Source organism: Panthera leo, chromosome C2, assembly GCF_018350215.1.
Source record: "Panthera leo isolate Ple1 chromosome C2, P.leo_Ple1_pat1.1, whole genome shotgun sequence".
Classification (NCBI taxonomy): domain Eukaryota; kingdom Metazoa; phylum Chordata; class Mammalia; order Carnivora; family Felidae; genus Panthera; species Panthera leo.
In genome coordinates this window covers 90,801,336-90,826,411 of record NC_056687.1, presented here as the reverse complement: position 1 = coordinate 90,826,411, position 25,076 = coordinate 90,801,336, and the positions used below count along the sequence as shown (strand labels likewise).

Below are 25,076 nucleotides of genomic sequence, written 5' to 3'. Positions count from 1 at the left end.
TATCCTTGTGTCCTGTATACTGGCCAGAATGAAGTTCAGCACCTCACTTAACTGCACATTCATCAAGACTTTTAATACAATAATAAAAACTCTTCCTTACTTTAATGTCTGTGGCATAGCCACAAATATAAGGATGATCCAAACATATTTGTTTGAGGGGAGAGAATAATGATAATTTATATTTTAATGCCCTTTGCCCCAAATAATTTCACTTTACCAATACAGATCTAGAGTATATCTAAGCATTAAGGAAAAATATCTTTAGCGATGAGAAAAGTAGAGAAGGAGTTGTCAGCTTCTGCTGAGCCTATGTCACTTTCATGATCAATAATTTTGAATAAACTAACTGGAAAGAGAGAGCCCAAATTAAATTAGCAAATATTAATATAAATATTAACAATATTAACAGATTTTTCTTATATACTATTTTTAAAATAAAACTATACATAATCTGTATGCTCTTTTAATATCAGACTATATAGATTCTTTGCTTTATAAATGAGTATGTTACTTTCTATCCCCTTTATAACTTTTTACAACACATTAGCTAAGCATTAAAATATTGTGATAATTACTAGGGAATATGGCAAGATGCTTTAGCTTAAGAGAGGACCAATGAAATGAGGAGATGAGACCATCTGTGTCTTCAGTTTTAGGGTTTTGTGATTGCAAGTTTTATATCATGAGTCATGAGTTTTAGGTTTATGATCAGACAAAACAAAATTATTCAGTTGCACATTGGTCTGATCATTCATCCAAATGATGTTGCTTTTACTGTGCAGTGGGCTAAGCCATGGGAATATAACAGTGAATCAGCCCCCGAGAAGCTTCAACTCCAGTCAGTGAGCAGAAAATAAAAAGAAAATTAGAACAGAACAGTGTTTACTAAATATGTAAACGAGGATTTATATGGGGACACATGCAAGGACCTTTAAGATTTGGGTAAACTGGCATCAGCCAGCTTTTAGAACGACAGTTTATATTAGTTTGAGGGCAGGCAGGAAATATGATGTAAATTAAGGAAACAATACTTCATTTTAGTTATGAAAATGATCATTAGTACAAAACCCTATATGGTAAAAATATATACATGTGTATATGTGGGTGTGGGTGTATGTATGTATGTATACACAGAGACATGGAGAGCACAAAGGAGCCCCAAGGAGACTGCATAACACAAAGCATTTTTAAGTGTTAACTGTTTCCTTTTTAATAATAACCTAAAGAACACAGTATTGAATTTCACTAGCTTGAGGGAAGATGGCGATATTCATAACCAGCAGGTTATGAGATACTGAAATAAGAAAAGATCAGCTGTATTTACAAGGACAACAAAATGACTAGCCAATTTAGTGCACTGGTCATTTCAGGGAAATAACTGTAAATTTAGTGAGCTAAAATAAAAATGAAAAAAACATTTGTGCCAGTTATTTAATGGTCTGATTTCTGTCAAAGTGGCAGTTCTCTGGAGAAAGTCAAATCAAATATTCTGGGATAACATCCCTGATATCAACGTGTCTGTTTGCTATTTGGGCCTTTCTCTAAAAGTGCAGCACAAAATGCTTTTTTTTTTTTTCTTTTAAATTTCTGCTTTTTAAGCTCTCTGATTGCTTGGTTCACTGGCAAGTAGGCAGTATTTACGTTTTAGGTTTGTCAGTCTTCCTACTATAATGAATTAGAATCGTTGAAAACCAAGGAAAAAAGAAGTCAAATCAGTTAGCTATTGTAATATTTATTCATGGCTGAAATAAAGTGTTGTAAATGCAATTTTGATCTTGAATCACCAAATTTATCTTTGAGGAAAGGACAAAAACAAAAAGAAGTGCTCTCAGTCCAATTTACACTCGTTATTTAGGGATAGTATGTGAGCAGCCTTGTTTCCCATTTTAAAGAGCCTCGAAGAAAACTGTTGGCTTGGGGTTTATTGATACAGTTGAAGGCTCCGTCATCTTTAATTTTGGGAAAGGTGAGCAAACCCACTCCATTATTTTTTTATCTTCTTTGTCCTGCTTTTTATGTCTTCTTTGCTGTGAAAATTATGTAAATTGTGCCGTGGAACAATATATAATGATTTAGACTAGTGGTTATCTAATGTGCATATGAATCACCTGGGTATCTTCTTAGACAGCACATTCAGATTCAGAAGGTCTGGGGTGGAGTTTAAGAGTCTGCATTTTTTTTTAATTTTTAATGTTTATTTATTTTTGAGAGAGAGAGAGAAAGAGCAAGTAGGGAAGGGGCAGAGGGAGAGGGAGACAGGATCTAAAGCAGGATCCAGGCTTTAGGCTGTCAGCACAGAGCCAATGCTGGACTCAAACCCACAAATTGCGAGATCTCGACCTGAGCCAAAGTTGGATGCTCAACTGACTGAGCCACCCAGGTCCCCAAGACTCTGCATTTCTAATGGGTTCCTAGATCATGCCCATGCTGCTTGTCCAAGGACTACACACATTGGATAAAAAGAGTCTATAGGATCTCTGCTATATACACACACACACACACACACACACACACACACACACATATGTCATCATGTAGCTTGGATCTTATGTTTACACACACAGGTGCTGAGAGTTGAGTTATATTCCTCAACTTGGAAACTGTACTGTCCCCTTCAATGGCAGCACATTATCTTCACTGATCCACACAAACCTCCTCTTGCTTTATTTACCAGAATTTGTTTTTACCTTTTTTCACTTCTTGGTGCATTAATCTGAGGATCCCAGTGTCTAAGATTTCTAGTTTCTGAAGGTTTAGTTTTTTTAATATTCTTTGAGTAATTGGTACTTGCTCTTTTCACTTTTTCAACTGAGTTTAAAAGAATTCCATCTTGCCACACAAAAAAAGTGCAGACAGATACCAGTGTTCACATTTTCTTTATATACACAACCAGATATGACTGAAGTGGGCATCAATAATTTGAAAAAGCATATTGCAAAACCTTAAATATGTTCAATTAGAAAACCTTTTCACTTATTTCTAACCTCATTTCTTGTAAGTTTCACCTACTGTGGTTCAGTCTCTTGGCTTCTGAGCTAATACACTCTTTCTATTTCAGTAAGTCAGCATAATGAATGCCCTTTGGCGTCATCTTGGTTGTTCAGGTATAGTAGAGGGGATGACAATATGAGCATTGTTTATATGTTACATTTCACAGACAGAGTCGTAATGAAGTCAAACTGGGAGCTCAGTATATCCAGTTTCCTCTTTCTACTATATGCAGGTGCCACTGTGTTAGAGATTGGGCTATTAATGGCATGGATTGATTTGGATCATTACATAGACCACAAAGAGTACATAAAGTGAAGACAGAACTCGCTATCCACTAAAATGTAAGTTAGTGTCAGTCTTTATAGAGCATAAACAATGAACAGGGCATAATATCCACGCTTTAATCTAAAAGTTGGAATGCTAAGAGGTAATGTAAACATCTTTTCCGTATGGTGTCCTTCACACCAAGACGCACATTCTGCCTGATTTTCAACACATATCTAGTGGATTCTTATAGTTCATAAATGTGTTTTAAAATGTAAATGAATAAAAATGGTACATATATTTGGTTTTATTCAAAGCCTCTTAATAATATAAGACAATAAAAGCTCTTCAATAAATGAGTTAAAAAAGCTCCTTTCTCAGCTCTTCAATAAATGAGTTAAAAAATAACATTGGTCTATAATTTAATCTTAGTATACTGTAAAGTCCTGTTTTTACTGTCTCCTCTCAGAAGTGAACTGTTTGTCAAATTTCCATTAAGCTGAAGGTAAAAAATTAATGAGCCACTTCATATATTTCAAAACTAATGCAAGTCTATTAGTCATGCAGGAAACAAATCAAAGATTTGAGTATGTTCAGTTAGGGTTTAAGGTGCGCTCATATATTGTTTCATATGCCTGATAGAGCATTATAAAGGAAAAAGGAATGCAGTTACTGATTTTTCATTAACAGATAAATACATCTCAGATTGTTTTATTTATAAGGGTAGTCTTTTTTTTTTTTTTTTTTTTTTTTTACACTCAAAAGGTAATTTTAAAACAAGGTTAACCAGCAAATTGATGGGGATAGATGGGTTTTGAAAGTCTTTGTGATGTCTGCTGTGGGAGATCAGTTAGCTGGAGAAAAAGAACAAATGTATAGCAAACATAGTATTAATAGAATATAATGTAATTTACTCTTTGGTTGTACCCTTGTACCATTTTCTAGGCACTCAGAAAATCAGTGATAGTGATGTTGAAACTATTTTTTAAAGAACTGCTGATTGTGTTGTGTTCCTGGCATTGTGCTAGGCATTGCATGTCGTGCAATGATGTGGAATACTTGCTTTTGTCTTTAAGGATTTTAGAGTTTAAAGAGGAGAAACAAAGTGAAAAAGTGATAAGTATGAAAATGTAATGATAATGTTAATTAGAAATGACAAGCATTACCAAAAAAAAAAGAAAAAAGGTGCAGAAAGTGTCACATATGGTCCAGGGAGACAGAGAAAGCTTCTTGTAAAAAAGTAACTTTTGAGTTGGGTTTTAAAGGAAGTGTATACTTCAGACCTGTGTGATGCATTAGAAGGGTAAGCGATGTGGAAGGAACGGCTTCAGGTCATACATCACAGAACATGTCGGAACAGCTTAAGTTTTAGCATAAGCTGTATCAAGAGGAATGATAGGAAATAATGTTCAAAATATAAAGTCTGAGATTGTGAAGAGCCTTGAATGTCAAACTAAAGAGTTCAATATTTGATCTGAAGAGTGGTGAGATCATATAGCATTTTAGGGAGTTTCATTTTGTAGTGGTAATATGTCAGCACCTAACATCCATGAAAACATCAAAATAACAGATTGCACATTTCTCAGAAATATCATTTTATTGTCCTGTGTACACTAGAAATCCAGAAGGTAACGACTGAGGGAGAAAATACATGCTGAAGAAACAGAGTAAAATGGCTATATCAGGGCTTCCCAGCTGGTGTGCTGAGGGACACCATCTATGCCTTGAGATATTAAGCACTGTGGCCTCAGGTGCAGCCTGGAACAACAGAGACTAGAACTGGTCACCTGAAGCTGAGAGCAGCTTCCCTGGAGTATGAAAATCCCCTTCGGTTTGTGTCAGTGGGTTAAATGACTGCTAGCATCTGCAGGGCCTGGATCATGGGCATGTAACCTGCAACATTGCATAGGCCCCTGCTCAGAAAGACCCACACTTGATTTAATGCTCTGCTGTTGCCATCTTGACATTCTTCAAGGTTTTTGATCAAGAAGTCCCACATTGTCATTTTACTGTGGGCCCTGCAAATTATACAGCCAGTCTTAGTACTAAGACATGAAAATGGCTAGGAAGCAATGATACACTATGGTCAAAATGCACTGTCATATATCCATATAAAAGGGGTTACTGAATTATGCAACCAGCACTGTGCTTACATAACAAAACTGATCCGAAGCTTAAATCTTTATTTATTTTTTCTCTTCAAAGCCATGTCTGCTATGGCTGCCATAGGCCTAAGCTAAATATCATTTTTTTTAGCCTTGTGGTTTTCCAGATGATAAATTAAGGGAGCACTTCTGTAACATATTTTCTCATTTATAATCTGCCTCCTGCAGCCTGGATACCAGTGTGGTTGAGCTCTGCACCCCCTGCAGTCCTATCAAATTAAATTCTGAGAAAACCTTTGGCAATCATTTTCCCTAATAAAAGTTCTGAAAAATAAAGCTCTGTGTTCACAGACATTCTGGCGACTTGATAGAGTCATTCCATTGTGTATTTCCACCCTGAGTCAGTATAAATATATAAACTGAAGAGATATCTTTTAGTTCTTAAGCACAGTTTAATTTATTCACTTCATTCTCTTTACTCTGAGTACTTGTGTATTTTGCTTCTACTTGTGTTACCATAATTTTCTCTCCTTATTTTTATTTAATTTTCATTTTTTTCTCAAAGTTATAGATGACTGCATTCAAATAATTCTACCAAAGTTAGTTTACAAAAATATCATCTTCTCTCCTTCCCTATGTTTTCTGCCCCACCTCTCTCCCAAAGGCAAATACTTAATTGCTTTCAGTATTTTTAGTTGTTCTCTGCATTTTATGTTTACCTCTCTGTGTCTCAAAAGCATGTTTAAGAGTTGAGTTAATTTTTCAGTTTTATCTATTGCCACTATGGAAGATAAAGATTTAGTTTGCTTTCACAAGTCTCCATGAGTCCTCACCCATGATTGTTGCCCTTTTATTTTTTTTCCAAAGAAATATCCAATTTTTTGTGTGTTAAATAGCCATTATTTATATCATTTTGACTATATAAATATTATTCACATTGTACTATGATTACATTTCCTTCCTGAACAACTTTTGCTCCCTTTGAAGCTAAACGTTGTCTAATTTTTACATTTCTTATCTTTCTGTGTACTTAGACGATCCTCACATGCTCTCTGATCTCTATTGTAAATATTCTCTCAGTACAGTGGCACACATGTGGTTTTTCCATTATTTTTGTCCTCCTGGAGACCTCCGTTCTTGAGCCTCCTGACCTCCTCACTCTTGTCCTCATGAGCTCACCAGCACATGTGCCATGCTAAGATTGTCCTTGGATGACCACGCCTACTTAATGATGGCAAAGTTGAGTTGATTTGAAGTTCTGTATATGGATGAGCTTATTGACTGATGGGTTTTAACATAAGCTGTCTTTAGTGAGTTGTTTTATTGGTGGACTGGCAGATTTTCAGTATTTTCATATAGTCTCCAGTGACCTGGTCATATGGGAGAATGGAGGTAAATGCATGTGCATAAATCTGCCAGCATTAACTTGGATACATAGTAGTATTTGGACTGATGGGCCTCAAATCATTTTTAATAAGTAGAGTAAAACTAAGGAATAAACAAATGAACTAAAATCAACATATGGTTCATATTTTGAATAATTATTACAAAAAACTTCTCTTTGTGTGTTTTTAATTTCTGTTTGCTAAGGATTCTGTTCCCTTCTCTTCTGAATCTAGATGGAAGCTTTAGGCAAAACCGATCAAACCTCACATCCCTGCTGGTGCAGCCCATTTCAGCATCTCTCGTTGCAAAACTGATCTCTTCACCAAACAGCAGAACCAAAAACAGTATCTGTAGCCCTCTAGAACTGCCAAACAATGGTAAGGTATTTAATGTATTTCTGTGTGTTTTGTAGTCTTTTTAAGGACTGTGATCATTTTTAATCTTTTAAATTGACATAATGTTTACGATTATTCTTTTAAAAATTATTTTGATGACATGAGCATTTATTTCTCTTCTGTGGCTCTTTAAGGGACATTTGGGGAAAGTAATTTTGATAAAGATGGAGAGTTGATCAAACTGAGAGATTTAAAAAAAAGGAGAAGAAGAAAAAAGCATTTTAAACTGCAACAAAGAAAAGCAGCTTTACAAATAAAGTATTTCTTACATTCATGAAAATCTGCTTAACATGGCTTCCTCGCTTCAGCTCCAGCAGTCTCCTTGCCTGCCAAGATTCAGTGGATAGCAGTCAGCTATCTGAGGTCTGAAGTCTTTTAGTAGAAAGCATTAAATCCTAATTCCTGCAATTGACTAAAAAATCCCTGTGTCTTTACGCATCATCGCCTGAGAGATGCTTCTTCTGCTGTGGTGCAGTTTGTCAGGCCTTGTTGGAGCAGATCGGATAAAACTGAACTAGTTAAGCTACCTGAGGGGGGGGTGGTGCAAGCCACAGGCTGCATCTTATTTCTGCCTCCAGCCTCACATTAGAGTTCTAAAGAAGAGAGGCTCTTTACATATTGTTAAATTTGTATCTAGTTGTTGGAAAATTAAACTTGAGGACTCTGGTTTTGTGTCCAGACCTGCAGGCTCAACTACTCGTGTTTTATCTCATCTGCTTTTCTCTTGACAACAAAAGCATTAAAAAAAAATCTTTTGAAGATGCCTAAAAAAAACAAAAAACAAAACAAAAAACAAAAAAACCTGAATACATTCAGGATTGCCCTCTGTTAGATACATGCATATAGTTTTTCAAAGTCATATCGATTGAGTGCCTCCCAAACTGATTATTGACGGAGCAAGTAGGAAATATAGAAAACCAATGATAAGCCTGTGTCCTTAAAGCAGGAATTCAGAAGCCTTAGAGGAGCTTTTTGTTTTGTTTTGCTCTTATTGTCTTTTATTCTGAGCCCTACAAATTTATCATGGTCTCTATTTGTTAAAATATGTAAAAGACACTATAATAATACTTTAGTTGTAAGGAGCACTTGGACTTGTAAAAGACCAGATTTAAGGCCAGATTCAATCAATCAATTGATTAATTTAATAAAGATTCAGAGCCCCTAATGTGTTCCAGCCACCGTCCTGCCCCCCCCCCCACCTTTTTTTGGTGTCATTGTTGCATGAGTATCTCTGAAACTGAGTCACTTCATTTGGAAAGGATAGCCACCGAAAGTGATAAGAAGAGAAAATATCCTCCGAACTTAAATCCCGCTCTCTCTCCAAGATATCCCAGTATCACTGTGCTTTAGTTGACTACACAGCATTTTGGAAGCTGGCAATGCATGATGGTTAAGTGTGTCCCCTTGGAGTTCGAATTCTTGCTCCAGCTCTTAGGAACCATTGATGGAGGCATGTTATTCAGCCCAAATCTGCCCTCAATCTCCTTGGAAACAGGGTCACTGTGTGGGCACTGTGGAGATGCTTTCATGCGTCTGTGTGTAAAGGATCAGGCAAGGTGGGTGGGAATGCAGTCACTGAATGCCTGCCACCATCCTGCCCTGAGTGAGCGGATAGTCCACATGCTGGCTCCACGACTGACTGCTTATCCATCAGCTCCCTGCTGGAAGCTATTTCTGCATCTACAGAAGGATATGTAACCTTCTAGTATCTCAAGTTGATCTGAGAATCAAATTATGATGTATGTCTCAGTATTTTTGCATAGTGTAAAGTGTTATGTTAGCAAGTTTCTTTCTTATCAAAGAATTGTATCAGTTTTCTCCATAATATGTTAAATACCTGTGTAATAATGGCATAGCTAAGCAAAATGGCACTCCATAGCTATAAAAACTGACATATACACTGAAACCTGTTTACAACTCCTATTAAAAAGGCAGCAAGAGGGGAGCCTGGGTGGATCAGTCAGTTGATCATCCAACTTTGGCTCAGGGGCTCTGGTCACCATCTTGGGTTTAGTAAGTTTGAGACCAGCATTTCTGGCTCACTGCTGGCAGTGTGGAGCCTGCTTCAAATCCTCTGTCCCTCTCTCTGCCCCTCCCCTGCTCACACGTCCTCTCTCTCTCTCAAAAGAAAAAAAAGCAATAAGATAGGCCTACTTTCTAAGGAATTATGCCATGCCATGTTTTCTTCATGGATATAGTAGCTATTATTGTTTTTAGTAGCTATTATAGTTTTTTTTAGAAAAATTCAGACAGAGATGTATGTAAATCAAGAAGATATTTCATGTTATAAAGGGTACTTTCATTATCTTTTTAAATATACAAGTGATTACATTTAGATTTCCCAAATACTGATGGAAACTGAGTTGTTAAATTTAAATTAGTCCTAAATGTAGGATAACAACCCTTTACCCCCAATGTTTTAGATAATAATACTTATGATACAGTCAAGATAATTAACATATAAGTTTTCTCATAAACATATAAATACATTAGTTGCTCATTATGATATGTATAAGGATGGGACATGAAAAGGTTACAAAAGGAAGTGCTCTATTTGGGGGCAATAAGAACAAAACTTATAGTTTATAGATGAAAAATTAATTTAAAGCATATTATAATTATATCTTACTGTTGAATTTTCTTAGTCTTGAGCCTTACTGTAGGAAAATCTTCACCAAGAAGTTAGGCAAGAGTACATTAAAAATATGTATACGAATCAACTGATTATTCATCTTACCCATTTAGTCCTTTATATATACCAATTCTCTACAGTCCAGACAACATCTAGTGGAATTTGCTTATCATATTTGCTTTCTTAGCATCCGTTTGGCCCTCCCCCTGTTTGAACTGTTTCCAGCATTTCCCAGCAATATAGTTTGAGTAGGTTTGACCACATCTCAAGCTCTAAAAATAGATCCTGATTAGTTCAAGTCTATTGGCATATCACATCAACCATACTATGATGGTTGATTCAAGGATGATCTTGGTCAAATAGGGCCAAAACCTAATATCTGGAATTTATTTGAGCAGTGACTCACTTTAACACCAAAGCTGAACAAAAAAGCATGTAGCCCAGGGTTGGTAACCTTCTTGAGACCCTGGGAGATAGCCTACCTGAAAATGGAGCCAACACAAGGGAGGTACAAATGAATAACGGGGGGAGAAACAAAGAGAGAGAGAGAGAGAGAGAGAGAGAGAGAGGAAACTGTTTTCATAGAATTTGAACCCTAAAGCTTTGTCTGAAGGCAAATCTACTGAACTAGCCATATGTATGAGTCAATACATGCCCTCCCCAGTTGTTTTTTTCCAGTCAATCTATGTTGGGTTTTTAGTTTCTTGCAACAAAAAACTACCTAACTGAAACAGACCATAAACTTGAATTAAATAAAGGTATTAAAGATCTGCATTCATGACATAGGTTCAGCAAAGTAAAGTAGAAAGCAGGGTGTTTTATGGAAAATCCTGAGAGAATGAAGAATTGCTTGAAGAATAGAAGAAGAACAGGAAAAAAGGTCTTGCATGCACACACACACACACACACACACACACACAAATGGCTTTTATAGATAATTGCATATTGACTGTGTTTTATTTTTTGTGATCTTACTTTTTATAAGCTTTACCCATTGATCTATCTAATACGTTATCAGTCTTTATCCTTGAGAATCAACCAAAACATGGAAATTTGAATTTTCAGTTATCAGTCTGAACTTACGGTTAAAAACCATGAATACAGTGGAAAAAGGAGAGGAAAAAGTTTAAGATCCATTAACTTAATTTAGGGCAAAATAATTTTAATGAATTAAGTTAAAAGAAACATTTTAGTATATTTGATGAATCACTTTTGATGAACAGAAAAATTGCTATTTCTATGTTGCATAAAAATTAATGTTATCAACGATGACACATTTTTACCTAAGTAAATTTGGATCGTCTCTTCAAATGGAGATATCTCTATATCTACATCTACCATTTCCCTGCACACAATTTTATATATTCTTTGATGAAATGATTTTAATTAGAATAATATAGTGATAATGTCACATAATTTGTACTTTTCAACTGTATTTTGAAGATTTATATTTCTAATTTGTTAACAGCTACTTAAAAGTATTCATTATTATCATTTCTTGAGCAGAGATTTAAAAAGATGTATTGAACATATTATCCAAAAATTGAGGTTATACTAAAATTTATTAGCAAATAGTAAATTTTAGCTTTTCAGTAAATGTTCCTTAGCAAGAAAAGTTAGTGCAATTGAATTCAGTATTATTTTTTGTTACATATGAGACTAATCAACCTGTTCAGAGTAGCCCTAAAGTTGCTACATGTGAGAAGATCCAGGAGTGCGTTATGTTTTTCTGGTTAAAGAATGTTTTGGGGGTGCCTGGGTGGCTCAGTCAGTTGAGCGTCCGACTTCGGCTCAGGTCATGATCTCACGGTTCGTGGGTTCGAGCCCCGCATCGAGGTCTGTGCTGACAGCTCAGAGCCTGGAGCCTGTTTCGGATTCTGTGTCTCCCTCTCTCTCTGCCCCTCCCCCACTCGCGCTCTGTCTCTCTCTGTCTCAAAAATAAATAAACATTAAAAAAATTAAAAAAAAAAGAATGTTTTGGTAGATACATCAAGTAGATAATGGAGTGGTATGGGAATGATAAGATATGGCCCTTTTTGGTCCCTGCGAAAGAGAAATCCTCAGTAGGCCTAAAATAATAATAATAATAATAATAATAATAATAATAATAATACAAGAATTCAAAACTTGTTTAGGGAAGGGTAGACTTTGACAATTTCTGGCCATGAATCTGGAGGAACATATCCAAAAGAACATGGGGAAATTTTAATTTGTCTTGACAATTTCTATATGGTATGCATATAGATATAGTGGCCACTTTTATTCCAAAAATTCAGTGTGCTAGAAACCTTTTAAATCAGTGTCATGATAAATGTTAAGAGTCACCAAACTGTGCAATGGTGACACCCCAATTTTATGGTTCTTCAAGCAGCCAGTTGCACAGTGAACCAAGGAGTCTCAGCTAGAAGCTGATAACAGAGTAATCCGTAGAACTAAAGATCAGCCTTCATGAGCTGCCAGTCTGAAGTCCTCGGACAAAAGGAAAAAAAGCTTCAGAAATGACTTTGAAGGACTACTCATCAAGGGTCTTAAACAGAGTGAACATAGGTGGGAAACCTATTGTCCAAAGTCCACAGAAAGTACAGTCAATTCTCTGTTTCCTAGGGAGTGCAGGTTGGGTTTACCAAGGGTGACACAGATCTGTCATTCACCCAGAACTTCTCATGTTTCCAGCTTTCTGTCTTGACAGTTTTGATTTTTGGAAATGATTCAGCTTAGATTCAGTATAGAGTTGTGTTTGTTTGTTAAAAGATCTAAAGACAACCTGAGAAGTATACTCTTAGGCAGAATTACTGTAACAAGTGTTCTCCAATTTCCAATGTTTCTCAGCAATTTTTAGCATTTCCTTTATTCCTATCACATCATTTCTCAAGTGGCTGTCACTTCTTTCAAGTTACAGAGACTTCAACTGAATTTGGCAGTTTAAATACGCGGTAAACTCCATTAGAGCATACCCTATCTTTACATTTTGCTGATATTCTTTTCACAATGGGCTGATTCCTCAGTGCCTTTCTGGTTCTATATCCTGCTGTTTCCTTCATGTATCCAATATTTATCCAAATATGTCTTCAAGTTTGAGTCTCCAAGTTGTAAAGCCTCAGTATCCTCTACAGCTCCATGCAGATAGCATACTTCTCAAGTTGGAAGTAGCAGTAGCTTCTCCTGACTCTCTCTGCCATGCTTTTAGGCACTTAGGCATTGTGATATGGTAGTCTTCTGAGCTAGAGTAGAAGCAACCTTAATTTTCGTTAGAATGTGTTGTTTTTGCTTTATTTATATATGGTTCTTTGAGGTATCCTTTCTTACCCAGTGTTCTATGAGTATTTGGAAAGAGTGTGTACTGTGTAGTTGTCAAGTGTAGAGTTTTACATATTTCCACTTAAACCAGGTACCATAATCAGGTCGTTCAAATATTCTACATCTTATTATTAGTGTTAAAATTTCCCACTTTGTGTATAGATTTGTCTATTTTTATCTTGTAGTTGTCAGTTTTTGATTCATATATTTTAAGGTCATTTCTTAGATGTTTATAAATTCAAATACATCATCTCTTCCTGCTTAGTTGAAACACTTATCAGATGAAGTGATCTTCTTCATGTTTATAATGCTTGACTTAAATTTGATTTGGCCTGATATTAATTTATCCTCACTACCCTTTTTTTTTTAGTTAGTGTCTTTATGCTATATCTTTTTTTACTATCCATCTTTTTATATATTTCTCTTTTACCATCTCTTCTTAATAAAAATTAATTTGGATTTTTTTAAGAAACTTTACTCCCAACATGGGGCTCAATCTCATGCCCCTGAGATCAAGATCTACCAATTGAGCCAGCTAGGCACCCCACAACTAATTTGTATTTTTAAATATAATTTGATTATCTTTAGCTGAAACATCTAGTTCATTATATGTAATGTGAATATTAATGTATTTATGCTTATATATTTTATCTTAATTTAGGCTTCTTGTTTACACCACATATTATGTTTTTCTTTTGTTTTATTTCTTTCTTTAGATTTAGATTATTTTTGTCATTATATTTTTCCCTTTACTATTTTGGAAATTATAAATACTTTTTGTATTCTTGTAGAGTTACCCTAGAATTATAGCCTTTAAAGATTCCTTTTCCTGTTCTGTTCCATACCAGGTAACTTTCTTTGCTGTCTTTTGGATGGGAATGGGGAATGCAATCATTTAGGAATCCTATTTATGGAGGAATAATCTCTTTTTGGGACTATTGTCTCTCCAAGTTGGGCAGGTCCAGGGCTTTTTCTTCTAATCTTTGCATCTCATAAGGCCAGCAAGATTAACATTCTCCAGGTTCCGTAAATTCCCTTGAGTTGAAAGCAGTTTTATTGTTTTACTTATCTAGGTTCCCACCACATCTTAACTTTTGACCTAGTAATTCCTTAGTTTCTAGTTCTCTGATATTGTTAACAAGATTCATTTTGTATTTTATTTAGCATTGTAAATTATTTTCAATGAGAAAGTTGGTCTTAATATCCTAACCCACCTTATTACTATAATAGGAATTCTTCTCCTCCTCTCCATTTATTCATTCCCTGGCAACACATATGGATGACTCAGTGAATACAATGTATAAACCAGTTTGCCATCAGGAAATAATGACACACACACTAAAAATGTGCACTTCAAGGGAGTTTAGCCAAGGGCCTATGCACAAATGTGGATAGGTAAAGGGAAATAGAAAAGGGATGATGAACCACCCCAAGGTTAGTAATTGATACTACTTGCAAACCTAAAGGCAGCAAGAAGGGAGAGTAGAATAAACAGGAAATGGCAGGTTCTCAAGAAGTAGGAGAGGCAGGCTGACAGGAGCTGAGGCTTTCAGTGGAGGAATTCAGTCATTCTGCCTGTAAGTGACCAGTCAGGGAGGGTGATGGAATATAAATACTCTTAATCTTTCTCTTATCCAACCTGCTGATCACTTGTTGATGTCTTCTATTAGCTAAACCCAACCTGAAGCCAAGAATAGAGGAGTTAGGTAGATGTTCTCTGTAGAGGTCACCTTTTTTGGGCACAGAGCAAGGTGAAGGGTGAAAATAGATCTGGATGGAAATGTGGAAAATATGCAGTATAGTTGGTGTTGCAGATGATTAGTCTGATAACTGATTTGATAACTTATGATTTGTAGAATGGTTTGGTAGAAAGGTATAGAAAATCTATTAATCAATTTTCACGTGTATAAGGGATACGAAGAAGAAAAGTTATTTTTTCTGGGGTTCAGAGTCTTTAAAACATCTTCATATTTAGATAATTTTACTAATTAGAAATAATAATTTAAACCTTAAATATTTTTTTCAAATGTATGCAAGTTCATAAGAATACATGCACACATGGATGCGTGTGTGTGTGTGTGTGTGTGTGTGTGTGTGTGTGTGTGTGTGTAAGGGGGAGAGAGAGAGAGAGAGAGAGAGAGAGAGAGAGAGAGGAGACAGAGACAGAGAGACAGAGAGACTCAGGGATAGCTATTAAGCTGAAAAGTATGTGGTGAAAGGGTGATGAAAAGTATGTGGTGAAAGCAAATAGTTTTCATTCAGTGTTTGTATGTGAGTCTCACATTTTTCAGAACCAAAATTTTACACTATTAAAACATATTTTACTTTTCTCTTTAATTTAATTTCTGGGGCACCTGGGTGGCTCAGTCGGTTGAGCTTCTGACTGCAGCTCAGGTCATGATCTTGTGGTTCATGGGTTTGAGGCCCATTTTGGGCTCTGTGCTGACAGCTCAGACCCTGGAGTCTGCTTTGGATTCTGTGTCTCCTCCCTTTCTCTCTGCCCCTCCCCTGCTCATGCTCTGTCTCTCTCTCTCTCAAAAATAAATAAACATTAAAATAAATTAATTAAATTTCTATTATTATGAGAGCAGTTAATGTTTACTAAGAGTTAGAAAAGAAAGATGAGCAAAAATAGGAAAGCAAATCAGCACGTTCTATATTAGTCATGCTGGGCTTCCATAACAAGGTACCACAGACTGTAGTTTAAACAACAGACATTTATTTTTCTCACAGTTCTCAACGCTGGGAACTCCAAGCTTATGGTGCCAGAAAATTTGGTTTCTGATAAGAGCTCTTTTCCTGGCTTGCAGACAGCTGCCTTCTCTCTGTGTCCTCACATGGCCTTTTCTCTGTGCACTCATAAAGAGTGAGAAACCTGTGGTGTTTTCATTGTCTTTTCATAAAGACATTAGCCCTATCAGATTAAATTCCCACCCTTAAGACCTCATTTAACTTTAATTATCTCCTTATAGGCCATATCTCCAAATACAGCTAAACTGGGGATTAGGACTTCAACATATGAATTTTGAAGAGAAACAGTTCAGCTCAGAACACACTCCTATCACCCAGTAATTATCACTAACAATGCTTCCTATAAATCCTTCTAGATTTATATACATGCATTTAGAGGTTTTGTTTTCTTTTTTGTTTGTTTTGTTTTTTTACCAAAAAGAGATCATACTATACATTATATTTTAAAATGTTTATCTAATTAAGGATCTCCACTTTTTCATGACAGTAAACAGACTATATTAAATTTCACCAATCATCCCAATCTTTTACAATGGGCTTATCGAAACCAAGATCCAATCCAGGCCTATAAGTTGTTTCCCTTCTGATCTAGCATGATCCTCATTTTCTTCTGTTAACACTGGGGTCTATAGGATCAAATCTGTTGTCGTGAATGTGCCCTACATTCTAGATTTGTGGGATGCTTCTTTGTGATTTTATTTAATTAGTTCCTCTGTCAGGAGGAGGCATTAACATGGTGGAGGAGTAGGGGGGCACTAAACATGTCTCATTCCTCAAACACAGTTAGTTATCAAATCATTCTGAATACCCAATAAATCAATCAGAGGTCTGAGAGAACAAAAACTGCTAGTCTACAAGTAGAAAAGTAACAACCTTTTGGAAGATTCTTTAACAAGCAGACCAAAACACGCCCAGGATCTAGGTTTTGTTTGTTTGTTCTCTTCTTTTTTTTATTTTTTCTTTTCTTTTCTGGACAAAATGTTGAGACAGAGAAATTCACCCCAAAAGAAAGAACAGGAAGTAGAACTCATGGCCAGGGATTTCACAATATGGATTTAAGTAAGATGTCTGGACTAGAATTTAAAACAGTGATTATAAGGATACTAGCTGGGCTTGAAAAAGCATAGAAGACACTAGAGAATCCCTTGCAGCAGAGATAAAAGAACTAAAATCTAGTCAGGCTGAAATTAAAAATGCTGTAATGAGATGCAAACCCAAATGGATGCCATAAGAATGATGATGAACAAAGCAGAGGGGTGAATCGATGATATATTATGGAAAATAATGAAGCTGAAAAGAAGAGGGAAAAAAAGATAATGGTTCACATACGTAGACTTAAGGAACTCAATAACTTACTGAAATGTAATAACATTCTTAACATTGGGAATCCCAGAGGATGAAGAGAGACAAAAAGAGTCAGGTTTATTTGAAAACTTCCCTAATCTGGGGAAGGAAAGAGACACCAAAATCCAAAAAGTACAGAGAACTCCCATTAAATTCAACAAAATCTAACCATTACCAAGGCATATCATAGTCAAATTCACAAAATACACAGACAAGGAAAGAATCCTGAAATCAGCAAGGGAAAAAGTCCTTAACCTGCAAGGGAAGATAGATCAGATTTGTAATAGATCTGTCAACAGAAACTTGGGAGGCCAGAAAGGTGTGACAGGACATATTCAATGTGCTGAATGGGAAAATTATGCAGCCGAGAATTATCCATCAGGGCTGTCATTCAGAATAGAAGTAGAGGTAGAGTTTCCCAGACAAACAAAAACTAAAGGACTTTGTGACCATTAAACCAGCCCTGCAAAAAAATTTAAGGGGGACTCTTTGAGTGGAGAAAAGAAAAAAAAAAAAAAAAAAAGACCAAAAGCAACAAAGACTGGAAAGAACCAGAGAGCATCATGAGAAACATGAACTCTATGAGTAACACAAAGGCACTAAATTTATCTCTTTCAATAATCACTATGAATGTAAATGTACTAATGTTCCAATCAAAAGATGGGGCGCCTGAGTGGCTCAGTCGGTTGAGCGACCAAGCACTTTGGCTCAGGTCATGATCTCATGGTTCGTGGGTTCGAGCCCTGCGTCGGGCTCTGTGCTGACAGCTCAGAGCCTGGAGCCTGCTTCTGATTCTGTCTCTCTCTGTCTCTGCCTCTCCCTTGCGCTCTGTCTCTGTCTCTCAAAAATAAATAAATGTAAAAAAAAAAAAGACATGTGGTATCAGAATGGATTTAAAAAAACCTAGATCCATCTATATGCTGCCTACAAAGAGACTCACTTTAGACCTAAAGACACCTGAAGATTGAAAGTGAGGGGATGGAGAACCATATACCATACACAAAAATAAATTCAAAATGGATAAAAGACCTAACATGAGACAGGAAACCATCAAAATACTAGAAGAGAACACAGGCAGCAAACTCTTCGACCTCAGCTCTAGCAACTTCTTACTACACATATCGGCAGTGGCAAGTGAAACAAAAGCAAAAATAAACTATTGGGACCTCATCAAGATAAGAAGCTTCTGCACAGCAAAGGAAACAACCAACAAAACTAAAAGGCAACCTATGGAATGGGAGAAGATATTTGCAAATGACATATCTGGTAAAGGGTTAGTATCCAAAATCTATAAAGAACCTAAGAAACTCAATACCCAATAAACAAATAACCCAATTAAGAAATGGACAGAAGACATGAATAGACACTTTTCCAAAGAAGACATCAGATAGCTAACAGACACATGAAAAGATGCTCAATATCATTCATCATCAGGGAAATACAAATCAAAACCACAATGAGATACCACCTCACCCCTGTCAGAATGGCTAAAATTAGCAACACAAGAAACAAAAGATGTTGGTGAGGATGTGGAGAAAGGGGAACCCCTTTGCACTATTGGCAGGAATGCAAACTGGTGCAGCCACTCTGGAGAACAATATGGAGGTTTCTCAAAACACTAAAAATAGAGGGGCACCTGGGTGTCTCAGTTAGTTAAGACTCTTGATTTTGGCTCAGTTCGCAATCTCACAGTTCGTGAGTTCAAGCCCTGTGTAGGGCTCAGCGCTGATAGTGTGGAGCCTGCCTGGGATTCTCTCTCTCTCTCCCTCTATTCTGTCTCTATCTCTGTCACTCAAAATAAATTAATTAATTTTTAAAAATCCAACTTTTAATTTTGGCTCAGGTTATCATCCCAGGGTTGTGGGATCAAGCCCTGTGTCTGGCTCTGCACTAAATGTGGTACCTACTTAGGATTTTCTCTCTCTCTCTCTCTCTCTCTCTCTCTCTGCCCCTCTCTGCTTCCCTCTCTCTCTCTCTCTCTCTCTCTCTCTCTCTCAAAATTAAAAAAAAAAGAAAAGACACTTGTTGACTTGTTGTGATGAGCACTGGGTGTTATATGTAAGTGATGAATCACTGAGTTGTACTCCTAAAACCAGTATTGCACTATGTTAACTAAGTAACATTTAAATACAAATTTAAAAAACTAGTTCCTCTGTCCTTTTTATTTTCAATAAACTTGAAATTAATTATTAAGGTTTCTATTAGAAAACTCATTGGTGTAATTATTGGATAAAATTCTTTTTTTTAATTAAAAATTTTTTAAATGTTTATTTATTTTTGAGAGACAGAGTGCCAGCAGGAAAGGGGCAGAGAGAGAGACACACACAGAATCTGAAGCAGGCTCCAGGCTCTGAGCTCAAGGACTGTGAGATCATGACCTGAGCTGAAATTGGATGCTTAACCAACTAAGCCACCGAGCTGCCCCTGTGGATAACATTCTTAGAGGACATTTTTTTTAAGTTTTATTTATTTATTTTTGAGAGAGAGACAGAGAGAGTGATTGGGGGAGGGGCAGAGAGAGGGAGAGAGAGACAATCCCAAGCAGGCTCTGTGCTGTCAGCACAGAGCCCGTCGCGGGGCTCGAAGTCACATACTGTGAGATCATGACCTGAGCAGAAACCAAGAGTTGGACTCTTAACCGACTGAGCCATCCAGGCGCCCCGACATTTTTTTTTAGCTGGTGTTATTGTCAATATCCAGAATATGGTTAGACATATCACATCAGGTGCGATGCAACATAGTGGACCTAGTTGGGTCTTAGAATTAGAACTTGTATAAATTCTTGTGTAGAACTGTTGTGTGAAATGATGTTCCCTGAAGGATAGACTGAAATGGAGCTCCTAAGAAAATTATAATGTGACAAGAAGAACATAATATCTGGTGCAGGTCTGATGATATCAGTTTGTATCCATTGGTGTGGGCATTTCAATTATTTGCTGCCAGTGCATTCTGATTGGTCAGCATTTATGGCATATCAGTTGATAAGTATTTTGAATAAGACCCTTGATCTAGAGCATATGATGTCAATCAATATATTGGTTCAGAAAAAACATTTGGCAATATGGAGATCTCACCTAGAAAAATGGAGCCCTCACATGGAAAAATAAAAGCTGTGATGGCTTAGAATCCAGAAGCAGTTTATGATCAGATATTTAGGGAAGCAGTTGGCATTTAGGAAAGATGCTAGCAGTTTATAAAGTCCCAATCATCAAAAGTGTGATTCTAAAGTATATTCCAGCCCCTAGGGTGAAGGGAAATTGAAAAATAAAGAAAACAGGCGCCGGATGGTTCAGTAGGTTAAGCATCTAAATATGGCTCAGGTCATGATCTCACCGTTCATGGGTTCCAGGCCCTCAAAGAGCTCTGTACTGACAGCTCAGAGCCTGGAGCCTGCTTCAGATTCTGTGTCTCCCTTTCTCTCTGCCCCTCTCCCACTCGCACTCTGTCTCTGTCTCTCAAATAAATAAATAAATGTTTACAAAAATTAAAGGAAGGAAATAATTCACATCCTAGAAGTTCTTTTCTAGAGTCAGGTAGCTAAAAAGAGAGTCAGGTACATAGAATGAGAAAATCGTTAAAATTAGGAATCCTAGGAAGAACTATGGTTAAGAAACCAATAAAACCTTATTTATTGGAATTAGGACTCAGAGTTAGATGCAGTTTTTAGTCCTCAATTCTCTGCAAATGAGCTTGGGATTTGTAAGTAAGGGGCATGCTTACTCACAGTGCAGGTGGAGAAGAACTTAATTAGCTGTGTTGAAAAAGATTCAGAACTAGTTGAGTCTTAGCAACAAAAATGCGAGACAGAATTATTACTGGAAAATAATTTCTGTAGCAGATATTTTTTTTTTCTCTGCACATGATGAAATTAAGGACTAGAGAGAGGCAACTACTTTTATGTCTCAGCTCTGACTCTCCTCACCCTATTTGAATACAAATGCTCTCTGAGTGGAACACATTTTTGTCATCTTGAAATCTTTTGAACTTCACACATCAAATTTAAAGCTGCTATCAAACTTTGAAGCATGAAAGACAGAAAACATTTGGCAAATGTGAGCTGGAAATGTTATCTTAAAGTAGCAATACATACATACTTACACACGCATTGATTTTTAAACAATAAAGTGCACCTAAATGTTATCCAGGATTTTCTAATTTCAAAAGTATTTTTCAATCTTGCAATAAATGCAAACTTACAGAAGAGTTTCAAGAATGGTATAAACAATATTTTTTCCCTCAAATACCCAAGAAAAAGCCTCAGACATGCTGAACCATCACATCTGAATTCTCCCACAGTGGTATTCTCCTACACAAACAGCACAACCATCACAATCAGGAATGAAACATTGATACATTACTACCAGGCACTCCAAAAGCCCCATACAGATTTGCCAGTTGTTTCGGTAATGTCCTAAATATCAAATAGATCTAAACCAGGGTTATGTGTTGTGAGTTATCAAGTTTCCCGTTTCCTTCAACCTGGAACAGTCTCAGTCATTGCTTGGCTTTCATTGCTTTACCACCTTTGAAGCTTATATGCCAGTATCTGCAGAATGTTCCCCAAGTCTGGGTTTATCTGATGTTTTCTCCTGAATAATTGAAGCCTCTGCACATTTGGCAGCAATATTACAGAGTGAAACTGTTTTTCCCGTTGCTGATATCAGTCTGTCCCATCATTGGTAATGCTAACTTTGATGATTTGATCAAGGAAGTGTCTGTGAGGACTCCTCATTGAAATTACTATTTTTTTTAATTTTCTCTTTGCAATTAATATTCACTTGAAGTCATGCTTGTTTCCCAATTAGTCATTATAAAGATAATGCCAATGGTGGTGGCCTTCCAAGTTCATCATCCCTCTACTTTTATTAATTGACATTCTACTGTAAAGAAGAGCTTTCTTTTTCCTATTTGTGTGTTTATTTATAGATATAGTATCAATAGTATCAGCATTTTTATGTATATATATATAGTATCAAATACTATATAGTGTGTGTGTGTGTATATATATATAGTACCAGTTTATATATGTAGTGTATGTATATATAGTATCTATATATAAATGGATTTATATCCCTAATTTATTCAATGGGTTATAATTCAGTACTGTGTTTATTTTGATGCTCAAGTTGTCCCAGTTCAGCCCAAGATAGCACCTTCAACCTAGGCTTCTCTCTGTTGGCATATTCTCATTTTTTTTTTTTTTTTGAGAATTTCCTTAGTTTTTTTACACAGCAAAAATTTGATCTACCAAATCATTTTTTACTTCCTAGCCCCAACACTGTTATCAGCCATTTCTCCAAAGAGTCCTAGTTCCTTTGAGTAGAGAATATTATCTGGAAAACAAGATGTGGATTCTAGATGGGCACGTTGCTATTGGAGTGTTATTTTTCTTCAGTACCTCTTAGTAAACAAAACTAGGGAAATATACTTTAACATAAATATGTATGAATATATATGTTCAAATAGATTAGATCTAAATTTATTTTTATATCTGTGTATATATATCTAGAAAACCAAAAGGACATATCAAGACCTAGTTTTTTCTCCTTCCATGTTTGCAAATCAATTCATAGTGAGAAATCTGCTTCTCATTATCTTAAATATTACATGGGTTAATTAGTTCTGTTGTGTATAACCAACTGATGTCCTTACTATTTCCTCCATAAGAATGCCTTTCTCGGGGTGCCTGGATGGCTCAGTCAGTTGAGCGCCTTTCTCTTGATTTCCACTCAGGTCATGATCTCATGGTTCATGGGATTGGACCCCACATCATCATCAGGTTCCGTGTTGACAGTGTGAAGCCTGCTTGGGATTCTGTTTTTCCCTCTCTCTCTCTGCCCCTCCTTTGTTCATGCATGCACTCTCTCTCAAAATAAAGAAATAAACACTAAAAAAAAATAATGCCTTTCTCACTCCATAATGGCTCTGACAATCAAGCCAGGCACAGCCCCATATGGACTATTCACCCTATATCAAATGCTATGCCTGTCCCCCACTCCCAATGCAGTTAACTTCCTTTCCCTTTTCAGCCCCTAACACTGTGTGTTGTTCAGTTCTTAAACGGGGATGCCCTTTTCAGTCTGCAGCATTGATTTCTCTTATTGCAGTATTCCCTCTGACAGTTGCATTCCTCCCCATTTCCAGGTGCTCTCTCTCTCTCTCTCTCTTTCTCTCTCTCTCTCTCTCTCTCTCTCTCTCACACACACATACACACACACACACACACACTGGGCCCTGACACCCCGTGATGGACCACCCCAACCCATTTAGATGCTTTCCTTAACTCACATGATCTCCAACCCCTTGCTCAGGGCCACAGTGCCATCATCTTCTACTGCCACTGTCAGAGGTGATAACCTTGGCCAACTTCACCTAATGGCCTTAGGACTGAATCATTCAGGAATAGAAAGGAAGTGAAGGAGAAAACAAGAAAGTATACTTAGTTCTTGAATATATAAACATTTAATTGTATAATATTATTGAGCAATATAGTTTTTTTAATTCTCTTATTTATTTTTTTTTTCATGTATCACTCTGTGGTTAATATCTATCCATGCTGTCCTAGGTACATTTACCACATTGCTTCTAGGTGCTATATGATATTGAAAAGAGTAGCTTTACTACACTTGATATGTCCGTTACTCCAGGGATGGACACCTTAGTTGCCCTCACTTTCCTGTTACCAAACATTCTAGGTTCAAAGTTTCTCTTGCTATTTTTAAAATTTCTCTAATAACATTAATTTATGGGCTTTTGGTATATTGTTTTTGAAAAGCTTGATATCAATCTGATTCTTTCTTTCTTTTTTTTTGTGAGTTACCTGCTTTTCACTCTGGGAACTTTAAAATTTTTTCTGTATGTCTTTCATGCTTTTACACTTTACTGTATAAAATATATAATGTGTTTTTCCTTTTTTTCTGGAAAAATATTTTTTCTTTAAATATTTTCTCTCTTCCATTTCTTCTTCTTCTTTTTCTAGTATCCTTTTTAGAACTCCTATTACTGTCCACCATGAATTTTAATTGTAATTTCATATTTTCTCTCTACCCTTTTCTTGTTGTTTCTGGAAAATTGCTCAAACTGATATAGCTCTCAAATTCAATTTCAGTTATAGCTATCTATTACTTATTATCTCTACTCATCCTATCTATTGTCATATTTCTTTCAATTTTTCTATTTCCTTACCTGTTATGTCTTTTTAAAAATGTTTTCTGGTTATTTCTTATTGCTAATGCATCACCTTATGTTTTGTGTTTAATTATAAAACTTATTTTTAAATTCATGTATTGTGTGTTGCAATATGTTTACTTTGGGTAGTGTATGTGTTCATTGTGTTAAGTTTCTTTTGTGTGGCTGTGGACCTCACAACCGGATATCTAGATATTTTAGGCTGGGGGTTTATGTTACTCTGGAGGTATTAGCTACCCTTCTAATGACTTATGGGAAGACAGAGCTCAAGTGAGACTCCAATGTATATCTTTTTGGGCTTCCATAATGAGAGTCAATATGTCTTCAGATAATATGGAACTATTCTAAACCTCTTTCATTTTCTGCCAGTTCCCCAGGCAGCCTCAGTTTTCAGGGATTTGGTGTTATAAAGCAGAGCAATAGGAGATGGTCTCCTTAGGTTGTAAGTCCCATCACCCCTTGGGAGTTGGAGTAAAAGAATAAATGTCCAAGGGTTCAGATTTGTTCAAGCTCTTTAACAACAGTATTTCACCCCAGCAGACCTGGGGAGGCCTTCCTAACCCAAATTTTGTTTCATTTATTAATCTATCTTCTTAAATATTTTGCCTGTAAACACACACATTTTTACCTAAGTTCAGTCATTTTCTATATCTCTTGGATATTCTATTGTTTTCATTATAGCATATCCATGATTCTACATATTATTTTTACATTTTAACAGGC

The 25,076-nt window shown here is 36.3% G+C and overlaps 1 protein-coding gene across 16 annotated transcripts in view; it reads left to right on the top strand.

Moving 5' to 3' along the window:
• The window catches only part of NAALADL2 (N-acetylated alpha-linked acidic dipeptidase like 2), a 1,343,235-nt gene that overhangs the window by 982,789 nt on the left and 335,370 nt on the right, over window positions 1–25,076 (top strand). For all 16 annotated transcript variants that reach the window (XM_042954993.1, XM_042954989.1, XM_042954981.1 and 13 more), the window contains one exon: window positions 6,980–7,123. In XM_042954993.1, the coding sequence (XP_042810927.1) occupies window positions 6,980–7,123 (144 nt within the window). The remainder of the gene's footprint in view (window positions 1–6,979; window positions 7,124–25,076) is intronic.